Source organism: Phyllobates terribilis, unplaced genomic scaffold (assembly GCF_046119375.1).
Source record: "Phyllobates terribilis strain yellow unplaced genomic scaffold, ASM4611937v1 Scaffold_2__4_contigs__length_985480577, whole genome shotgun sequence".
NCBI lineage: Eukaryota > Metazoa > Chordata > Amphibia > Anura > Dendrobatidae > Phyllobates > Phyllobates terribilis.
Window position 1 is genome coordinate 850,605,318 of NW_027362762.1, and position 23,158 is coordinate 850,628,475.

The 23,158-nt window shown below is 46.3% G+C and overlaps 1 protein-coding gene across 2 annotated transcripts in view; it reads left to right on the forward strand.

Moving 5' to 3' along the window:
• NEK8 (NIMA related kinase 8) overlaps positions 1-23,158 on the forward strand; it is a 215,025-nt gene that overhangs the window by 175,812 nt on the left and 16,055 nt on the right. For both annotated transcript variants that reach the window (XR_012299436.1, XM_073667882.1), the window contains exons 8-10: positions 10,447-10,594; positions 10,953-11,029; positions 21,457-21,574. Coding sequence is in view for 1 of the 2 variants with exons in the window: in XM_073667882.1 (XP_073523983.1) it covers positions 10,447-10,594; positions 10,953-11,029; positions 21,457-21,574 (343 nt within the window). In the remaining variant the exon portion in view is untranslated. The remainder of the gene's footprint in view (positions 1-10,446; positions 10,595-10,952; positions 11,030-21,456; positions 21,575-23,158) is intronic.

A 23,158-nucleotide genomic window follows, 5' to 3' on the forward strand; every position in this document is an offset into this window, starting at 1 on the left:
CATATTTGGAGGTATAGGGGTCGGATGGGAGGGAGTAAGGCTCTGTTCATGGCTCATATTTGGAGGTATAGGGGGCGGATGGGAGGGAGTAAGGCTCTGTTCATGGCTCATATTTGGAGGTATAGGGGGCGGATGGGAGGGAGTAAGGCTCTGTTCATGGCTCATATTTGGAGGTATAGGGGGCAGATGGGAGGCAGTAAGGCTCTGTTCATGGCTCATATTTGGAGGTATAGGGGGCAGATGGGAGGCACGAAGGCTCTGTTCATGGCTCATATTTGGAGGTATAGGGGGCAGGTTGGAGGGAGTAAGACTCTGTTCATGGCTCATATTTGGAGGTATAGGGCAGCAGATGGGAGGCAGTAAGGCTCTGTTCATGGCTCATATTTGGAGGTATAGGGGGCAGATGGGATGGAGTAAGGCTCTGTTCATGGCTCATATTTGGAGGTATAGGGGGCGGATGGGAGGGAGTAAGGCTCTGTTCATGGCTCATATTTGGAGGTATAGGGGGCAGATGCGAGGGGGTAAGGCTCTGTTCATGGCTCATATTTGGAGGTATAGGGGTCGGTTGGGAGGGAGTAAGGCTCTATTCATGGCTCATATTTGGAGGTATAGGGGGCAGATGGGAGGCAGTAAGGCTCTGTTCATGGCTCATATTTGGAGGTATAGTGGGCAGATGGGAGGCAGTAAGGCTCTATTCATGGCTCATATTTGGAGGTATAGGGGGCGGATGGGAGGGAGTAAGGCTCTGTTCATGGCTCATATTTGGAGGTATAGGGGGCAGATGGGATGGAGTAAGGCTCTGTTCATGGCTCATATTTGGAGGTATAGGGGGCAGATGGGAGGCAGTAAGGCTCTGTTCATGGCTCATATTTGGAGGTATAGGGCAGCAGATGGGAGGCAGTAAGTCTCTGTTCATGGCTCATATTTGGAGGTATAGGGGGCAGATGGGAGGCAGTAAGGCTCTGTTCATGGCTCATATTTGGAGGTGTAGGGGGCAGATGGGAGGGAGTAAGGCTCTGATCATGGCTCATATTTGGAGGTATAGGGGGCGGATGGGAGGGAGTAAGGCTCTGTTCATGGCTCATATTTGAAGGTATAGGGGGCGGATGGGAGGGCGTAAGGCTCTGTTCATGGCTCATATTTGGAGGTATAGGGGGCAGATGGGAGGGAGTAAGTCTCTGTTCATGGCTCATATTTGGAGGTATAGGGGGCAGATGGGAGGCAGTAAGGCTCTGTTCATGGCTCATATTTGGAGGTATAGGGGGCGGATGCGAGGGGGTAAGGCTCTGTTCATGGCTCATATTTGAAGGTATAGGGGGCGGATGGGAGGGAGTAAGGCTCTGTTCATGGCTCATATTTGGAGGTATAGGGGGCAGATGGGAGGGAGTAAGGCTCTGTTCATGGCTCATATTTGGAGGTATAGGGGGCAGATGGGAGGCAGTAAGGCTCTGTTCATGGCTCATATTTGGAGGTATAGGGGGGCAGATGCGAGGGGGTAAGGCTCTGTTCATGGCTCATATTTGGAGGTATAGGGGGCAGATGCGAGGGGGGTAAGGCTCTGTTCATGGCTCATATTTGGAGGTATAGGGGGGCAGATGCGAGTGGGTAAGGCTCTGTTCATGGCTCATATTTGGAGGTATAGGGCAGCAGATGGGAGGGAGTAAGGCTCTGTTCATGGCTCATATTTGGAGGTATAGGGGGCAGATGCGAGGGGGTAAGGCTCTGTTCATGGCTCATATTTGGAGGTATAGGGGGGCAGATGCGAGGGGGTAAGGCTCTGTTCATGGCTCATATTTGGAGGTATAGGGGGGTAGATGGGAGGGAGTAAGGCTCTGTTCATGGCTCATATTTGGAGCTATAGGAGGCAGATGGGAGGGAGTAAGGCTCTGTTCATGGCTCATATTTGGAGGTATAGGGGGCAGATAGGAGGCAGTAAGGCTCTGTTCATGGCTCATATTTGGAGGTATAGGGGGCAGATTGGAGGGAGTAAGGCTCTGTTCATGGTTCATATTTGGAGGTATAGGGGGCAGATGGGAGGCAGTAAGGCTCTGTTCATGGCTCATATTTGGAGGTATAGGGGGCAGATGGGAGGCAGTAAGGCTCTATTCATGGCTCATACAGTCATATGAAAACGTTTGGGCACCCCTATTAATCTTAAGCTTAATGTTCTATAAAAATTGGTGTTTTTGCAACAGCTATTTCAGTTTGATATATGTAATAACTGTTGGATACAGTAATGTTTCTGCCTTGAAATGAGGTTCATTGTACTAACAGAAAATGTGCAATCTGCATTCAAACAAAATTTGACAGGTGCATAAGTATGGGCACCTCACCAGAAAAGTGACATTAATAGTTAGTAGATCCTCCTTTTGCAAAAATAACAGCCTCTAGTCGCTTCCTGTAGCTTTTAATGAGTTCCTGGATCTTGGATGAAGGTATTTTTGACCATTCCTCTTTACAAAACAATTCCAGTTCAGTAAAGTTTGATGGTCGCCGAGCATGGACAGCCCTCTTCAAATGATCCCACAGATGTTCAATGATATTCAGGTCTGGGGACTGGGATGGCCATTCCAGAACATTGTAATTGTTCCTCTGCATGAATGCCTGAGTAGATTTGGAGCGGTGTTTTGGATCATTGTCTTGCTGAAAGATCCATCCACTTTGTAACTTCATATTTATCACTGATTCTTGAACACTATTGTCAAGAATCTGCTGATACTGAGTGGAATCCATGCGTCCCTCAACTTTAACAAGATTCCCAGTGCCAGCATTGACCACACAGCCCCAAAGCATGATGGAACCTCGACCAAATTTTACTGTGGGTAGCAAGTGTTTTTCTTGGAATGCTGTGTTTTTTTGCCACCATGCATAACGCCTTTTTGTATGACCAAATAACTCAATCTTGATTTCATCAGTCCACAGGACCTTCTTCCAAAAAGAAATTGGCTTCTCCAAATGTGCTTTTGCATACCTCAGCCAACTCTGTTTGTGGCGTGCTTGCAGAAACGGCTTCTTTCGCATCACTCTCCCATACAGCTTCTCCTTGTGCAAAGTGCCTTGTATAGTTGACCGATGCACAGTGACACCATCTGCAGCAAGTTGATGCTGCAGCTCTCTGGAGGTGGTCTGAGGATTGTCCTTGACTGATCTCACCATTCTTCTTCTCTGCCTTTCTGATGTTTTTCTTGGCCTGCCACTTCTGGCCTTAACAAGAACTGTCCCTGTGTTCTTCCATTTCCTTACTATGTTCCTCACAGTGGAAACTGACAGGTTAAATCTCTGAGACAGCTTTTTGTATGCTTTCCCTGAACAACTATGTTGAGTAATCTTTGTTTTCAGATCATTTGACAGTTGTTTTGAGGAGCACATGATGCCACTCTTCAGAGGAGATTCAAACAGGAGAACAACTTGCAAGTGGCCACTTTAAGTAGCTTTTCTCATGATTGCATACACCTGGCTATAAAGTTCAAAGCTCCATGAGGTTACAAAACCAAAAAAAGTGCTTTAGTAAGTCAGTAAAAAGTAGGTAGGAGTATTTAAAACAAGAAAATGATAAGGGTGCCCATACTTATGCACCTTTCAAATTTTGTTTGCATGCAGATTGCACATTTTCTGTTAGTACAATAAACCTCATTTCAAGGCAGAAACATTACTGTGTCCAACAGTTATTACATATATCAAACTGAAATAGCTGTTGCAAAAACACCAATTTTTATAAAACATTAAGCTTAAGATTAATATGGGTGCCCAGACTTTTTCATATGACTGTATTTGGAGGTATAGGGGGCAGATGGGAGGCAGTAAGGCTCTATTCATGGCTCATATTTGGAGGTATAGGGGGCAGATGGGAGGCAGTAAGGCTCTATTCATGGCTCATATTTGGAGGTATAGGGGGCAGATGGGAGGCAGTAAGGCTCTGTTCATGGCTCATATTTGGAGGTGTAGGGGGCGGATGGGAGGGAGTAAGGCTCTGTTCATGGCTCATATTTGGAGGTATAGGGGGGCAGATGCGAGGGGGTAAGGCTCTGTTCATGGCTCATATTTGGAGGTATAGGGGGGCAGATGGGAGGCAGTGAGGCTCTGTTCATGGCTCATATTTGGAGCTATAGGAGGCAGATGGGAGGGAGTAAGGCTCTGTTCATGGCTCATATTTGGAGGTATAGGGTGCAGATGGGAGGGAGTAAGGCTCTGTTCATGGCTCATATTTGGAGGTATAGGGCAGCAGATGGGATGGAGTAAGGCTCTGTTCATGGCTCATATTTGGAGGTATAGGGGGCAGATGGGAGGCAGTAAGGCTCTGTTCATGGCTCATATTTGGAGGTATAGGGGGAAGATGGGAGGGAGTAAGGCTCTGTTCATGGCTCATATTTGGAGGTATAGGGGGCAGATGGGAGGCAGTAAGGCTCTATTCATGGCTCATATTTGGAGGTATAGGGGGCAGATGGGAGGCAGTAAGGCTCTGTTCATGGCTCATATTTGGAGGTATAGGGGGCGGATGGGAGGGAGTAAGGCTCTGTTCATGGCTCATATTTGGAGGTATAGGGGGGCAGATGCGAGGGGGTAAGGCTCTGTTCATGGCTCATATTTGGAGGTATAGGGGGGCAGATGGGAGGCAGTGAGGCTCTGTTCATGGCTCATATTTGGAGCTATAGGAGACAGATGGGAGGGAGTAAGGCTCTGTTCATGGCTCATATTTGGAGGTATAGGGCAGCAGATGGGAGTCAGTAAGGCTCTGTTCATGGCTCATATTTGGAGGTATAGGGGGCAGATGGGAGGCAGTAAGGCTCTGTTCATGGCTCATATTTGGAGGTATAGGGGGCAGATGGGACGGAGTAAGGCTCTGTTCATGGCTCATATTTGGAGGTATAGGGCAGCAGATGGGAGGCAGTAAGGCTCTGTTCATGGCTCTTATTTGGAGGTATAGGGGGCGAATGGGAGGGAGTAAGGCTCTGTTCATGGCTCATATTTGGAGGTATAGGGGGCAGATGGGAGGCAGTAAGGCTCTGTTCATGGCTCATATTTGGATGTATAGGGGGCGGATGGGAGGCAGTAAGGCTCTGTTCATGGCTCTTATTTGGAGGTATAGGGGGCGGATGGGAGGGAGTAAGGCTCTGTTCATGGCTCATATTTGGAGGTATAGGGGGCAGATGGGAGGCAGTAAGGCTCTGTTCATGGCTCTTATTTGGAGGTATAGGGAGCAGATGGGAGACAGTAAGGCTCTGTTCATGGCTCATATTTGGAGGTATAGGGGGCAGATGGGAGACAGTAACGCTCTGTTCATGGCTCATATTTGGAGGTATAGGGGGCAGATGGGAGGCAGTAAGGCTCTGTTCATGGCTCATATTTGGAGGTATAGGGGGCAGATGGGAAGGGAGTAAGGCTCTGTTCATGGCTCATATTTGGAGGTATAGGGGGCAGATGGGAGGGAGTAAGGCTCTGTTCATGGCTCATATTTGGAGGTATAGGGGGCAGATGGGAAGGGAGTAAGGCTCTGTTCATGGCTCATATTTGGAGGTATAGGGGGGCAGATGGGAGGCAGTAAGGCTCTGTTCATGGCTCATATTTGGAGGTATAGGGGGCAGATGGGAGACAGTAACGCTCTGTTCATGGCTCATATTTGGAGGTATAGGGGGCAGATGGGAGGCAGTAAGGCTCTGTTCATGGCTCATATTTGGAGGTATAGGGGGCAGATGGGAAGGGAGTAAGGCTCTGTTCATGGCTCATATTTGGAGGTATAGGGGGCAGATGGGAGGGAGTAAGGCTCTGTTCATGGCTCATATTTGGAGGTATAGGGGGTAGATGGGAGGCAGTAAGGCTCTGTTCATGGCTCATATTTGGAGGTATAGGGGACAGATGGGAGCGAGTAAGGCTCTGTTCATGGCTCATATTTGGAGGTATAGGGGGGTAGATGGGATGGAGTAAGGCTCTGTTCATGGCTCATATTTGGAGGTATAGGGGGGTAGATGGGAGGCAGTAAGGCTCTGTTCATGGCTCATATTTGGAGGTATAGGGGACAGATGGGAGCGAGTAAGGCTCTGTTCATGGCTCATATTTGGAGGTATAGGGGGGCAGATGGGAGGCAGTAAGGCTCTGTCCATGGCTCATATTTGGAGGTATAGGGGGCAGATGGGAGGCAGTAAGGCTCTGTTCATGGCTCATATTTGGAGGTATAGGGGGCAGATGGGAGGGAGTAAGACTCTGTTCATGGCTCATATTTGGAGGTATAGGGCAGCAGATGGGAGGCAGTAAGGCTCTGTTCATGGCTCATATTTGGAGGTATAGGGCTCAGATGGGAGGGAGTAAGTCTCTGTTCATGGCTCATATTTGGAGGTATAGGGGGGCAGATGGGAGGCAGTGAGGCTCTGTTCATGGCTCATATTTGGAGGGATAGGGGGCAGATGGGAGGCAGTAAGGCTCTGTTCATGGCTCATATTTGGAGGTATAGGGGGCAGATGGGAGACAGTAAGGCTCTGTTCATGGCTCATATTTGGAGGTATAGGGGGCGGAAGGGAGGGAGTAAGGCTCTGTTCATGGCTCATATTTGGAGGTATAGGGGGCAGATGGGAGGCAGTAAGGCTCTGTTCATGGCTCATATTTGGAGGTATAGGGGGCGGATTGGAGGGAGTAAGGCTCTGTCCATAGCTCATATTTGGAGGTATAGGGCAGCAGATGGGAAGGAGTAAGGCTCTGTTCATGTCTCTTATTTGGAGGTATAGGGGGCAGATGGGAGACAGTAACGCTTTGTTCATGGCTCATATTTGGAGGTATAGGGGGGCAGATGGGAGACAGTAAGGCTCTTTTCATGGCTCATATTTGGAGGTATAGGGGGCGGATGGGAGGGAGTAAGGCTCTGTTCATGGCTCATATTTGGAGGTATAGGGGGCAGATGGGAGGGAGTAAGGCTCTGTCCATCGCTCATATTTGGAGGTATAGGGCAGCAGATGGGAAAGAGTAAGGCTCTGTTCATGGCTCTTATTTGGAGGTATAGGGGTAGATGGGAGACAGTAACGCTCTCTGTTCATGGCTCATATTTGGAGGTATAGGGGGGCAGATGGGAGACAGTAACGCTCTGTTCATGGCTTATATTTGGAGGTATAGGGAGCATCTGGGAGACAGTAAGGCTCTGTTCATGGCTCATATTTGGAGGTATAGGGGGCAGATGGGAGGCAGTAAGGCTCTGTTCATGGCTCATATTTGGAGGTATAGGGGGCAGATGGGAGGGAGTAAGGCTCTGTTCATGGCTCATATTTGGAGGTATAGGGGGCAGATGGGAGGCAGTAAGGCTCTGTTCATGGCTCATATTTGGAGGTATAGGGGGGGTAGATGGGAGGCAGTAAGGCTCTGTTCATGGCTCATATTTGGAGGTATAGGGGACAGATGGGAGCGAGTAAGGCTCTGTTCATGGCTCATATTTGGAGGTGTAGGGTGCAGATGGGAGGGAGTAAGGCTCTGTTCATGGCTCATATTTGGAGGTATAGGGGGGGTAGATGGGAGGCAGTAAGGCTCTGTTCATGGCTCATATTTGGAGGTATAGGGGACAGATGGGAGCGAGTAAGGCTCTGTTCATGGCTCATATTTGGAGGTATAAGGGGGCAGATGGGAGGCAGTGAGGCTCTGTCCATGGCTCATATTTGGAGGTATAGGGGGCGGAAGGGAGGGAGTAAGGCTCTGTTCATGGCTCATATTTGGAGGTATAGGGGGCAGATGGGAGGCAGTAAGGCTCTGTTCATGGCTCATATTTGGAGGTATAGGGGGCGGATTGGAGGGAGTAAGGCTCTGTCCATAGCTCATATTTGGAGGTATAGGGCAGCAGATGGGAAGGAGTAAGGCTCTGTTCATGTCTCTTATTTGGAGGTATAGGGGGCAGATGGGAGACAGTAACGCTTTGTTCATGGCTCATATTTGGAGGTATAGGGGGGCAGATGGGAGACAGTAAGGCTCTTTTCATGGCTCATATTTGGAGGTATAGGGGGCGGATGGGAGGGAGTAAGGCTCTGTTCATGGCTCATATTTGGAGGTATAGGGGGCAGATGGGAGGGAGTAAGGCTCTGTCCATCGCTCATATTTGGAGGTATAGGGCAGCAGATGGGAAAGAGTAAGGCTCTGTTCATGGCTCTTATTTGGAGGTATAGGGGTAGATGGGAGACAGTAACGCTCTCTGTTCATGGCTCATATTTGGAGGTATAGGGGGGCAGATGGGAGACAGTAACGCTCTGTTCATGGCTTATATTTGGAGGTATAGGGAGCATCTGGGAGACAGTAAGGCTCTGTTCATGGCTCATATTTGGAGGTATAGGGGGCAGATGGGAGGCAGTAAGGCTCTGTTCATGGCTCATATTTGGAGGTATAGGGGGCAGATGGGAGGGAGTAAGGCTCTGTTCATGGCTCATATTTGGAGGTATAGGGGGCAGATGGGAGGCAGTAAGGCTCTGTTCATGGCTCATATTTGGAGGTATAGGGGGGGTAGATGGGAGGCAGTAAGGCTCTGTTCATGGCTCATATTTGGAGGTATAGGGGACAGATGGGAGCGAGTAAGGCTCTGTTCATGGCTCATATTTGGAGGTGTAGGGTGCAGATGGGAGGGAGTAAGGCTCTGTTCATGGCTCATATTTGGAGGTATAGGGGGGGTAGATGGGAGGCAGTAAGGCTCTGTTCATGGCTCATATTTGGAGGTATAGGGGACAGATGGGAGCGAGTAAGGCTCTGTTCATGGCTCATATTTGGAGGTATAAGGGGGCAGATGGGAGGCAGTGAGGCTCTGTCCATGGCTCATATTTGGAGGTATAGGGGGCGGATGGGAGGGAGTAAGACTCTGTTCATGGCTCATATTTGGAGGTTTAGGGGGCGGATGGGAGGGAGTAAGGCTCTGTTCATGGCTCATTTGGCAGTATAAGGGGGCAGATGGGAGGCAGTAAAGCTCTCTTCATGGCTCATATTTGGAGGTATAGGGGGCCGATGGGAGGCAGTAAGGCTCTGTTCATGGCTCATATTTGGAGGTATAGGGGGCAGATGGGAGGCACTAAGGCTCTGTTCATGGCTCATATTTGGAGGTATAGGGGGCAGATGCGATGGAATAAGGCTCTGTTCATGGCTCATATTTGGAAGAATAGGGGGCAGATGGGAGGGAGTAAGGCTTTGTTCATGGCTCATATTTGAAGGTATAGGGGGCAGATGGGAGGCAGTAAGGCTCTTTTCATGGCTCCTATTTGGAGCTATAGGGGGCAGATTGGAGGGAGTATGCCTCTTTGTATCTCTTTTGTGGTTACTTGGAGGGATGGGAGGGAGCTAGGCTATGCTCCTAGCTCATTTTTGGTTAGGGTGCTTTCACACTGCGTTCTGGCATCCGTTCTGTGGCCCCGTCGGGGCTTACATTGGTGGTATACCTCAGGAGCCTTCCCTAAAGTTTACAGCCAAAGAGTCTCAGATGTAGTCTACACCATACATCAACCAGTGACTTCCTTTCTTAAAAAACAAAACCTGTGCCCCTCTGCATAGTAAAGTGTAGTAGGCAATGCTTTCCCATACATTAGAAAAAAAAATTATGTTACTCATGCCCCAAACCGGTGCCCAAAGGACTCTCGTTGGTCATATACTGGGTGTATGATTGCCAATAATCCCAAACAAAGTTGAGCAAAATAACTGACAGGAGCATGGTCCAGTGGCCACATCAGTAATATGTGGTCACCGGACCAAAGCCCGGCAAACCTCTTATTACTTGCTTCCATCTCCGGCACCTCATGTGATTAGTAGGCCCAACACAAGGTCATGCGTGCGTCACACCAGAACGTAATGGCATTGCAGGGCATACTAATCAGAAGGTGCACCCGGGATGCCGGTAGGTAGTAAGAGGTTTGCAGGACTTTGATCCAGGGGCTACAGGGCTACAGACTACCGACGTGACCGCTGTGCCAGGGGCATGCTAATCTTTTTACACAATGTATACTGCTGACATAAAGTGAGATGAGAACATACATGAGATGATTATCAACATTCATGTGAATTACTGATGTAATGAAGAATTATAGAGAAAGTAGGAATCATCCCCATTAGCTGTTCTGGGTTATCTAGAAATACATTCCAGGGTAATCTCTTCTTTTATCCATATTTCATATTACTAATAGAAAATTACACAGTGATTGATGCCACACAGAAGTGATAATGAGTGCTGCACATAGCACGTTGTAATAATGCTCATTATATAACTTATACCGTCATGAATGTTATGAGCTTCATCATAGAAACATAGACCTTGAGACTCCCCTCCATCATCAATTACAGAGCAGTTATTTTAATACCTTTATGATCAAGCCTATCTACATTCAATTGATTTTGCAGAATACTAAGTAATCATATTAATTGGTTTCTGCTTCTTTCCGCTCTCTGTACTTCATGTCTTTACAACTTACATTTCACTTGTCTACAGATCTTTCTTCATTATCCTTTTAGGCCCCTCCAATAGGTGCTGGAGCGCCTTCCCTCCCCGGCTCTATGGAGCATGCACAGCCTCAATTCATTTCCCGCTTCCTGGAGGGCCAATCTGGAGTTACCATAAAGCATGTGTCCTGTGGCGACCTGTTTACTGCCTGTTTGACAGGTGTGATAGAACCAATATGTTATATATTGCTTTTGCTTCCACCAAGAGACTTCATTTCTGACTGTCTAATGGTCTTCATAGATGTTAGGCAGAATTCAGACGTCCATATAACACAGTCTGGACCGCGACTTCAGGACTGACTGCAGGTCTTTTGACCCGAACTCTTATGCCTATGACGCTGTTGAGTTTGGGCCAGGAGACCTCCGTTCAGTTCGGAAATCGTGGACTGCACTCGGACTGTGACATACGGACATCTGAATTCGGCCTTATACAGAGTTTGTCATTAATTTTTGAGTATAGAAATGAGAAAATAAAATGTAAATGATTGTTTTCAATTAGGCTTTCATCTTTTTCCCAGACAGGGGTATCATCATGACATTTGGCAGCGGGAGCAATGGTTGCTTAGGACATGCCAATTTTAACGATGTCACTCAGGTAAGGTTTATTAACTTTATTATACTGTTGATTTAGCTAAAGACCTGAAAGGTCACTTACTGGTGAGCTCCTTCCAGCATCCACTTTGAAAGAAAAGACTGTGACTTTGGCTACAGATAATCTTTATCTTTGGAACACAATGAGGGAAATGTATCAATACTAGTGCAAAGAAAGTAAAGCTGAAGGAATCAAACCCATTCCACCTCTGTTTGGAGAATCAAGGTGGCAACCCAGTGGGCAACTACTCCACTTTTCCTTGCCATCAATTTTGAGAAATTCGCCCACATATCCCCTGCCAGCCCTCCCATTTCCAGCTCCCTTTTATTTTGCAATTGTAACACAATTCTGCCTTTGTCCACCATCTTTTTCTCGCTGGCCTTTACACATAAGCACCATTGCAACTTATATGTTCTGTTAAGTTCAAGAACAGGTGCTGTCACTGTCACACTTTTCATGGCACAGATAGTACTGCTGCCCTGTCTCTGTGTGCTGAATCCTACTGCACTCTCTCTCGATCATTTGTTCCGTGCTGAATAAAGAAAGCTGGTCCACCCTGATAGAGAAGCCAGGGAGTATAGGCAGGACTGCCGGGTTAAGTCAATGAAAGCTGGATAAGTGGATTTTTGTGTCCTAAGTAACAGCAGCTCCGTTTACCTCTGTGAGGTTCCCTCATATGGTACCTTACTAGAGAGGTATAAACTAGAGTTGGTGCAAATCGATTTGCAGGACCTAGACCATCGGCCATGTTGGTCATCTGTGTCCAGTGAGTGGGAGCATTGATAACCACCTCTTAGGTGGCGGCATCCACAGCTCTTCTTTTGATTAGCTGGCCTGGTGCGATGTCACATGTTTATCATGCCGTAACGATGACGTGAAGCCAGGCCAGCTAATCAAAAGAATAGCCCCAGATGCCGTCAGGTAAGAGGCGATTCCAAGGGCTCCCATCCAACTGCCACAGAGTGACTGGTGTGGTCCATGGTATGGATCCTACAAATCAATTCGCACCAACTCTAGTATTATTATTTTGCATTGCTTATATAGCGCTATCATATTCTGCAGCGCTTTACATTCATATACATCACAGTATGTCTTCAGGAGGAAACCGGAGCACCTGAAGGAAACCCACGCAAACGTGGAGAGAACATACAAACCCTTGCAGATGTTGTCCTTGGTGGGATTTTAACCCAGGACCGCAGCACTGCAAAGAAGCACTGCTAACCACTGAGCCAAAGTGCTTACATCCGACTGTGCCCTTTTCTCTAGTTGAGGTACAGTATGGTCATATGGAAAACTATAGACTCTATATCAGGCCTCTGTGCTACTTAGTGTTTTACTGAGCAGTAATGCGGTTGTGTGCATGATACCTAATTATGTATCAATGTATCTAATATATATAATCGTCTTATCCCGTCTGTCTGTCTGTCCAGGAAATTCCTCGTCGCTGATTGGTCCGGCCGCGGCCAATCAGCGACGCGGGATTTCAGAAAAAGATGGCGGCCGTTAGCGGCTCATCTGCCGCACGGAGGTCAGCGGCGATGCAGCCGGGAGATGACCGGCGCTAGCCGGTCATCTCCCGGCTGCTCGCAACAGAACTACCCCGACCGGCGGCGCCGCTAACCTCCATGCGGCTACCGTCGGGAGATCAGCGGCTAGGGCCGCTGATCTCCCGACGGCAAGTATGAAGGGAGGACCAGGGAGCGGCGCCGCCGGTCGGGATACTTCTGCTGCGAGCAGCTGGTCATCTCCCGGCTGCTCGCAACGGAAGAACCCGCACAGGCAGCGCCGCTCCCCGGTCCTCACTAATACGATTGGCTGATTGGTCACGGCCGCCGGCTGCGACCAATCAGCGATATTGGCGCCAAATTTAAACACCGCTCTGCTGATTGGTCGCGACCGCCGGCCGCGACCAATCAGCGATTTTGGCGCCAAATTTAAACACGCTCTCCGGTCCTCACTAACAGGGTTCGCTGATTGGTCGCGGCCGCAGACCTCGACCAATCAGCGATATTGGCGCCAAATTTAAAAACCGCTCTGCTGATTGCGCCCGGTCGGCTGCATACATATTCTAGAATACCCGATACGTTAGAATCGTGCCACCATCTAGTATTCATATATTTAGTAAAGGGCTAAATGCTGTATTTCTACCTACTTGCTTGGCAGGCACCATATTGCTAAAATAACAACATATGTTAGATATTGCTAAACAAGGACAGGAAAGTTTGCAAACCAGAAACAACTAATTAATAAATGCTTCTGTTGGAGCACATTCACAATGACAGCTTGTTTAGGGGAATGATAACGGCACAGTTACATATTGCTACATTTAGATTCAATATATTACTAAGCTTGCCAATGGATTTTCTGGCTGCAGTTCATCAGATGAATAATAACAAACTTTAACATTTATAATTGACACACCACATTGTAACGGGTTGTACACATGTTGACTACTGTATGTTAACAGCAAATCCCTAATCTCATGGGGTCACAAGAAGAGATGAGCAGATCGGTTCGTGGGATTCCAATCCATCATCCAGGTAAGTGATAATTGGCGGCTAGACGGGAGTCTTGCCAACCTCTTACCTTCCGGGGTGGCATTTCATTTGTCAGGGCTGGCGCAACTTCATCTGTGCCATAGATGACATAACGCCAGCCCTGGCTAATGAAAAGCCGCGCAAGGGACGCTGGAAGGTATGAGATTTGTGGGCATCCCATCCAGCCGCCAGGTACCACTGACCTAGAATCTGGACCGGAGTCCCACAAACCCATCCTCTTGTCTCTAATTATGAAACCGAAGGAATTACCAGAACTTTTGTGATTTTGTTTAGTGAGTTTTATTTTTTTAGACTCAATTGAATAATTTCATTACATTAAACACATAAGAAAAAAGAACATTTGCTTTACCATTCACATTACAAAGTGAACAGTCCCAAATAATGATTTACAAATACAGTAGCGGCCAAAAGTTTTGAGTGTGACACAAATTTTGGTGTTCACAAACTTTGCTTCTTGTTATCATAGTGGCCTTAATTCTAGATTGTTATGAAGAGTGATCAGATGAATTGCAAAAAATTATAAAGTCATTCCTTGCCATGAAAAGTAGGTTAATCACAAAAACTCCATTTTTACTGAGTTTCAACCCTGCCACAAAATGACCTGCTTACATCATTTCAGTGATCTTCTTTTTAACTCAGGAGAAAGTGTGAATGAGGATGAGGCAGCTGATATCACTCTCTCATGCTGACAGACTACTTGCTTTGATTGGGGGCTGGTGTTTGAAATCATTGTCTTCTTTTGTTAACCATGGTTACTTGGAAGGAAACACAAGCAGTCTTCATTGCTTTGCATCAAAGAGGTTTACAGGCAAGGACATTGCTGCTTGTAAGATTGCCTTTAAAATCAACCATTTATTGGATCCTTACGAACTTCAAAAAAAGGTGTTCAATAGCTGTGGAGAAGGCTTCCAGTGTACCCAAAAAAAGTCCAGCAAGTATTAGGATCGTCTCCTAAAGAGGATTCAGCTACAAATTGGTTCAACACCAGTGCAGCGCTTGCCCAGGAATGTCAGCGGGGAGGTGTCAGTCATCTGCATACACATTAAGGCAAAGGCTTTTAGAGGCTGGTCTTGTGTCAAGGAGGGCAACAAAGATGCCACTTCTCTTCCAAGAGAAACATCAATGACAGACTGACATTCTGCAGGAAGTACAGGGACTATAGAGGAGTGGGGTAAAGTTATTTTCTCTGATGAAGCCCCCTTCATACTGTTTGGAACATTGAAATATGATTGTTCGGAGAAGAAAAGATGAGCGCTACCATGAGTCCTGTGTCATGCCAACAGTAAACCATCCTAGGACCATTCATGTGTTGGTTCGCTTTTCATCTAAAGGAGTGGGCTCACTCACACATTTACATAAGACCACTGTCATAAATAAATAATAGTATCTAAACATCCTCCAAGAGCAACTTCTCCCAACAATCCAGGAGAAATTTGGTGATGAACAATGCTTTTTCCAGCATTGTGGAGCATCACTCAAGGCAACTTCTCAGATCTCAATCCCAATGAGAACCTGTGGTCAATCCTCAAAAAGCTGATGGACAAAAAAGCACAGAAATTGTTATAAACTCCAAGCTCTGATTACACAAGAATGGGTTGTCATCAGTCAGGATTTGGCACAGAAGCTGATATCCAGCAAGCTAGGGGGGTGAATTGCGAAAGTCTTGGAAAATAAGGGACAACACTGTAAGTCTTTGAATAAACTTGATGTATTTGCCAGCTACTGGAGAACAGCCAGGTACTGTAGAGCAGCCAGTTACTTGAGAACTGCCGGGTACTGCAGAGCAGCCAGCTACTGGAGAACAGCCAGATACTGGAGAACAACTGGTTACTGCAGAGCAGCCAGCTACTGGAGAACAGCCGGATACTAGAGAACAACTGGTTACTGCAGAGCAGCCAGATACTGTAGAACAGCCGGTTACAGGAGAACAGCTGGTTACTGCAGAGCAGCCAGCTACTTGAGAACAGCCGGGTACTGTAGAGCAGCCAGCTACTGGAGAACAGCCGGATACTGGAGAGCTGGTTACTGCAGAGCAGCCAGATACTGTAGAACAGCCGGATACTGGAGAACAGCCAGGTACTGCAGAGCAGCCGGATACTGGAGAACAGCCGGTTACTGCAGAGCAGCCAGCTACTGGAGAACAGCCGGATACTGGAGAACAGCTGGATGCTGGAGAACAGCCAGCTACTGGAGAACAGCCGGGTACTGCAGAGCAGCCAGCTACTGGAGAACAGCCGGATACTGGAGAACAGCCGGTTACTGCAGAGCAGCCGGATACTGGAGAACAGCCGAGTGCTGCAGAGCAGCCAGCTACTGGAGAACAGCCGGATACTGGAGAACAGCCGAGTGCTGCAGAGCAGCCAGCTACTGGAGAACAGCCGGGTACTGCAGAGCAGCCAGCTACTGGAGAACAGCTGGTTACTGCAGAGCAGCCAGATACTGTAGAACAGCCGGATACTGGAGAACAGCTGGTTACTGCAGAGCAGCCAGCTACTGGAGAACAGCCAGTTACTGCAGAGCAGCCAGCTACTGGAGAACAGCTGGTTACTGCAGAGCAGCCAGATACTGTAGAACAGCCGGATACTGTACAACAGCCGGTTACTAGAGAACAGCCAGGTACTGCGGAGCAGCCAGCTACTGGAGAACAGCCGGTTACTGCAGAGCAGCCAGCTACTGGAGAACAGCCGGGTACTGCAGAGCAGCCGGATACTGGAGAACAGCCGGTTACTGCAGAGCAGCCAGCTACTGGAGAACAGCCGGATACTGGAGAACAGCCGGTTACTGCAGAGCAGCCAGCTACTGGAGAACAGCCGGATACTGGAGAACAGCCGGGTGCTGCAGAACAGCCAGCTACTGGAGAACAGCCGGGTACTGCAGAGCAGCCAGCTACTGGAGAACAGCCAGGTACTGCACAGCAGCCAGCTACTGGAGAACAGCCGGGTACTGCAGAGCAGCCAGCTACTGGAGAACAGCTGGTTACTGCAGAGCAGCCAGCTACTGGAGAACAGCTGGATACTGGAGAACAGCTGGATACTGGATAACAGCCGGTTACTGCAGAGCAGCCAGCTACTGGAGAACAGCCGGGTACAGCGGAGCATCCTGCTACTGGAGAACAGCCGGGTACTGCAAAGCAGCCAGCTACTGGAGAACAGCCGGGTACTGCAGAGCAGCCAGCTACTGAAGAACAGCCGGTTACTGCAGAGCAGCCAGCTACTGGAGAACAGCCGGGTACTGCAGGTTTCTTTCTGTTCTACATCCATTTGCCGACAGAGCTTTTAATAACTGATCTGAAGGTAGAACATAAGTCATTTCCACTGCTTCAGGGATGTCAAACTCAAACACACAGAGCGCCAAAATGAAATACTTGGACAAAGTCGCGGGCCAACCAGTATACAGTATAATGGGCCCCACATAGTCCTCCTTACAGAATAATGGGCCCCACATAGTCCTCCATACAGAATATTTGTCCCCACATAGTCCTCCATACAGAATAATGGGCCCAACATAGTCCTCCATACAGAATAATGAGCCCCACATAGTCCTCCATACAGAATAAGGCCCCCATTTAGTCCTCGATATAGAATAATGGGCCCCACATAGGGGTGGTGGATCTGGTGTTGCGGGCCAAATATAATCACCCTGCGGGACAGATTTGGCCCACGGGCCTGAGTTTGACATGTATGTCTTCTTGATCTTGCATTGTTCACTGGTCAGGCAGTATTACTTGATCTGACCATCCGATGGAGAATCCTAAAAATCTATGTTGTGACATTCTGAGATTTGAATTATAGAGGAAATTTGAACTGAAAATGTATGAGACGCTCTTTCTGAAATAACATGTCAGGCAGAGATGCCATTAGTTTTGGCATTAATATGGATAGGATGTAGCAAATCAGAAGATTATACTGTTTCAGAAGATGTTTTTACTAAATGGATGTGAGACAAGTAAGACAGGAATGGAGGAGTGTTAATCTACAAGGCAAATGTAAACAGTTACTCTGGCGTCAAAAGTCCATTTTAGTGAGTGTATCATTTGTGGCCACCAAAAGTCCATTAAAATGCATCTAAATTCACAACAACAAAAAAAAAACACCAGTTCATCTGTCAGATATTCATTTTACGGCCCAATGCATCTTTCACGGTGTAATCAGCAAAAACAAAGGCGCTTACTGATAAGTCAGCATGACTACTACACTGGACTGTTGTGTGCCCTGAACCAGGCCAGTTACTAGGTCCTGTTAGAGCACTGCTGTGGGTAAAAGGTAGGCCATCTTTTGGTTCTCCACCTACATGTATCTAAAGGTTACAGGTGTTTTTGCATTATTCATTTGCTTAAATGCAAAATTAGGCAACTTTGTTAAATAGTCTTAATTAAAAATATTCTACCATATTGCTGCTGCAGTGTGTCTGTAAGTCCTCCTTCTCGTGGAGTGATCTTATAAAAAAGATGCAACTCCATGAAAGCTTCTGGTTCTAATGGCTCTTTCTTCAGTGGAGAAGGGGTATCAGTAGTAGAGACAAGGGAAGGTATCTAAGGTTTTATAGAGACCAGAGAAATTAAGCTATGGACTGGAAATATGTTCAGTCCTGGAGCTGTGCTTATACATGATTGCAAGTGAAGACAGCAGCACCCTTAATGCATACAGAGCTCACATCCAGCCTGTATTACAGGGAGAGACACTCCCACAAAAGAAAAATCTGAAATTTAGTTCAGGCTTCAAACTTTTTATCAGAAGTAAGAAATGAAGATTGCAGCTTGATAATTAGTAGTTACTTTTAGTTAGTAAAATTGCACTAACATGTAATATAATTTTTTCCACTTCAAAGTTGTCCATAGACTCTAATGCAATAAAAGGATTACTCCTGCAGCTTTTCTCAGTACAGCATTACTTAACAGCTAAGACATGTTTGACAATCTGGTGGCTAAGGATACTTGGTTTAACAACCTTAGCCTATCCAATAAGATCTGTTACATGGTGGTTCTTCACTTAACCAGTCTCCGACTACTTATGTCTTCTAGAAACATTGATATACAAAAGTGTCAATGCTTTCATCTTGCCTTATAAGCTGTGGAATCATCCTATATACATAAAAAATAAAATCATGTCAGAAACTTTCATATGCTTTTACTGTAGTTTTACTTTAATTAGTGCAAGGACAATCCCAAAATGGTTGTTTTTTGGCACATTAAACCTCCAAATCAGAAGATGTTTGGCTAGCTGAGCAGTTTTAGTTAGGGGGTCACAAGCTGGCTCAGTGGTTAGCACTATCGCTTTGCAGCGCAGGAAATCTGGGTTTAAATCTAGAACATCAGTTTGTATGTTCCCTCTGTGTTTCCATGCCTCTCTTCTCGGTAATACAATCGCCCCAGCTGAAAAAAAAATGTCGATAGGTAAACTCTTTTCTATTGTGTATATGTAAGTTTGATTGTGAGCCCCAGTTGGGGCAAAGAATGAGGTGAATGATGACAACCTCTGTACAGCGCTGCAGAATATGTCAGCGATATAGTAGCAACAGAAATAAATGCTAATTTTAATATTATCTTCCAACATGTCTAAAATATCTTACACCTCTCTCCAAACTTGACATCCTTTATGTGCTTACATGCTTCAATTGTCTTCTTTTTCTATTTTTTCCTTTAAAGCTTCACAATTTGCTCTTCTTGGTATCTCATGGTAAGCTTGTGTGTTGACGTTATACTAGTTATGGACAATATGTTGACTTTTTATTAATATATTTTGCATGCAAAGTTTTGCTTGGCACAAATAATCGTGTTACAGTTGTCACTTTCTGCTGGACTATAAAAGCAGAGGTCCGGTGTTGGCTGCACACTTTGACCTCACAGTCTGCTACGCCTGAGTGTTTGCCTCCAGTAGGGGTATATGCCTGAAAATGATGCACAACAGAGCGCACATTCGCTCTGTCGGCACCATTATAGTCTATAGCCCTGTCGGCGCATACACCCTAATCCCGTTTTGCGGAGGGTTCAGACGTGAGCCCCAATGGGACCAACGAACGGGTGACAAAGCATAATGTGAAAGCACCCTTAGACTTGTTGGATTAATATTGAGTACTGAAGCTCCTGTGCATAGCAGAGCACTGTCGTTACTGAGCAATGCTGTGTTACATGTAAGCAAGTAAGCGGTCATATCCAAATCCTGGATAGCAGAGCACCGCCATTACTGAGCAATGCTGTGTTGCATGTATCAAGTAAGCAGTCATATCAAAATCCTGGATAGCAAACACCACAGTTACTGAGCAATGCTGTGTTACATGTAAGCAAGTAAGTGGTCATAACAAAATCCTGGATAGCAGAGCACCGCCATTACTGAGCAATGCTGTGTTACATGTATCAAGTAACCGATCATATAAAAATCCGGGATAGCAGAGCGCCGTTACTGAGCAATGCTGTGTTACATGTAAGCAAGTAAGTTGTCATATCAAAATCCTGGATAGCAGAGCACCGCCATTACTGAGCAATGCTGTGTTCTATGTAAGCAAGTAAGCGGTCATATCAAAATCCTGGATAGCAGAGCACCGCCATTACTGAGCAATGCTGTGTTACATGTAAGAAAGTAAGCGGTTATATCCAAATCCTGGATAGCAGAGCACAGCCATTACTGAGCAATGCTGTGTTACATGTAAGCAAATAAGCGGTCATATCCTAATCCTGGATAGCAGAGCACCGCCATTACTGAGCAATGCTGTGTTACATGTAAGCAAGTAAGCAGTCATATCCTAATCCTGGATAGCAGAGCACCGCCATTACTAAGCAATGCTGTGTTACATGTAAGCCAGTAAGCGGTCATTACAAAATCATGGATAGCAGAGCACCACCGTTACTGAGCAATGCTGTGTTGTATTTAAGTAAGCAAGTGGTCATATCAAAATCCTGGATAGCAGAGCACCGCCATTACTGAGCAATGCTGTGTTACATGTAAGCAAGTAAGCGGTCATATCCTAATCCTGGATAGCAGAGCACCGCCATTACTGAGCAATGCTGTGTTACATGTAAGCAAGTAAGCGGTCATATCCTAATCCTGGATAGCAGAGCACCGCCATTACTGAGCAATGCTGTGTTACATGTAAGCAAGTAAGCGGTCATATCCTAATCCTGGATAGTTGAGCACCGCCATTACTGAGCAATGCTGTGTTACATGTAAGCCAGTAAGCGGTCATTACAAAATCATGGATAGCAGAGCACCGCCGTTACTGAGCAATGCTGTGTTGCATGTATCAAGTAAGCGGTGATATCAAAATCCTGGATAGCAGAGCACCGCCATTACTGAGCAATGCTGTGTTACATGTAAGCAAGTAAGCAAGTGATATAAAAACCTGGATTGTTCCAAGTGACCACATAGCTGAAGTGTTGCTGCTATACTGACTTATAGAGTAGCTATCTCTCCTATGTGGTATTTTGAGATAACTTTAAAATCCCCATTAGCATTTGGACTTTTGTGCCTTACTTGTCTGCTAACCGCAATCAGATGTACAGGGGCAGGTTGTACTTGGTGGCTGAACTTATGTTGCAATGGCTGCAACCAGAGAAACCTTGAATCCTTGCCGTCTAACACTTTATATGTTGTAGTGACAACGTCATTCCCATCCATCAGCGCTCCACGATCACTGTGGTCATAATCACTTGACTCATATTTGCAATATTTTTGGAATATTATTCCACATTTTGCAGATACCTTTGTTGGGCCTGTATAGTGACCAGTGAGGCAGCTCTTACATCTATGTAAGGAATGAATATAAAAGTTACTATGCCAGAATCAATGGTGAAATATTCAGGGAACTGAGCAAACTATTGCTGTGGTTCTATGATAAGATGAGATCCTTGCATTCGACTTCCTCTGCTTTCTCCCACAGCCCAAGATAGTAGAAGCTCTCCTGGGTTATGAGATAGTTCACGTGTCCTGCGGGGCTTCACATGTTCTTGCTGTTTCGAATGAGAAAGAAGTGTTTTCCTGGGGCCGCGGGGACAATGGTAAGGCTTGTCGTGACCTCTTCGACATAAATCTGTGTAAATAGCTTATTTGACTGTCTGACACTGCGATTACATACAGGTCCCGTACTTACTCCTGCTCACACCACTGTGCGCAGTGCTGAAGCTCTAACCTTTGTACAGGTAGAACGAGATCTTGGTTTAGTTTACAAAGCACCGAAGGTTTTTGTCATAAGCTCTAATGATGCTAATCAGTTTTTACATTACAACTTATTAGCGCATTTTTCGTACAACAGCTGAGCCCTTGTAATGGGATATATTTTAATTTAGCAAAAATTTAGAAATCCAAAAGAAATAAACGAATCGCTCTCTGATGCAGTGTTATCTATTGCTCCTTTGGTAGCATTATTTTTTCATTGTTACCACAAACTTAATAATTCTACAAGTTACTATATAAATCAAAACCCAAAAATAAATGTCATAGGGGGCCAAAATATGACAAACGAGACCAAAACCCCTCTAAAATGATAAATATATATTAGATATACTGTAAAAAAAAAACACTAAATACTTAAAATCGTATTATTTGGATGTAAAACACACCAATGAGAAATAAACACTCGATAGAATGGAAGTGTCATGCTAGGTATGGGAAGAACCAAGCGTACGGCGAAAAGGGGGGAAGCCCATCAACTAGGGAGAGGGGGAGTTGAGACCCCTAAGCAGATCTAACAACACCCTGACTCCTCTATCGTCCCTAAATAGGTTCCGCACCTATCGCCGAGCAGGATACCTTAGCCGTGGCTGACCCTAGAGCTAGGCCCTAGGTAGGGAGGGGGAGGAGTGAGCACCAGTCAGTCCCACTGCAACTAAAGACAAACCAGGGAAACAGACAAGGGGATACACTTAGTTTTGAGAAGACACCAGGTAGATCATGACTACAATCTACCAAGGAACTCCAAGGAGAATCCATCCGACTGCTAGAATTTGAGACCTGAACAGAGGAATTGACGCTATCACCAGCAACTCTCTGGAGAAACTGAGTGTATTTAAGGATCCAGCAAGGGTGTGTCAATTAGCAGCAGAAGGTGGAGATCACTGCTGGGTCTTAGAGAGGGAGGGATGATGAAAGGATGAAGAAGGTTTCTACAAGGCCAAGCGCAGCGACCTTCTACAGCTGGATCCAGAATGATTGTCTGTCAAACCTGGCACACCCATGACAGGAAATGGATAAGGTGGCAAAGATTTAAATCTATATATGTAGAGATAGAGGGAGGTAGCCAGATATTGGTATCTCCTATCCCTAGTCTGCCCTAGTAGGCTCATACTAACCGCGGACGTTGGCACCCTACTGTAGACTATATGGACCTTTTGCAAGCCCTACCAGTAACCCACAAAGATATTATCCAGAGAAGAAAGTGTGTGCGGGCATAGCATTAATATACTATACTAGTAATAAAAAAATGCAATCAATCCATTTTGCATAAATACATCAAATCCATGCTCTTATCTCTGGTTTGTTACAATGTACTATCTGCAAGAATGGAGAAATGCTTAGAAAGAGCATCTCTCACCGATGGACCTGGTGTTTCTACCATTCCTTTGCTGTAATTATACAAGTACAGC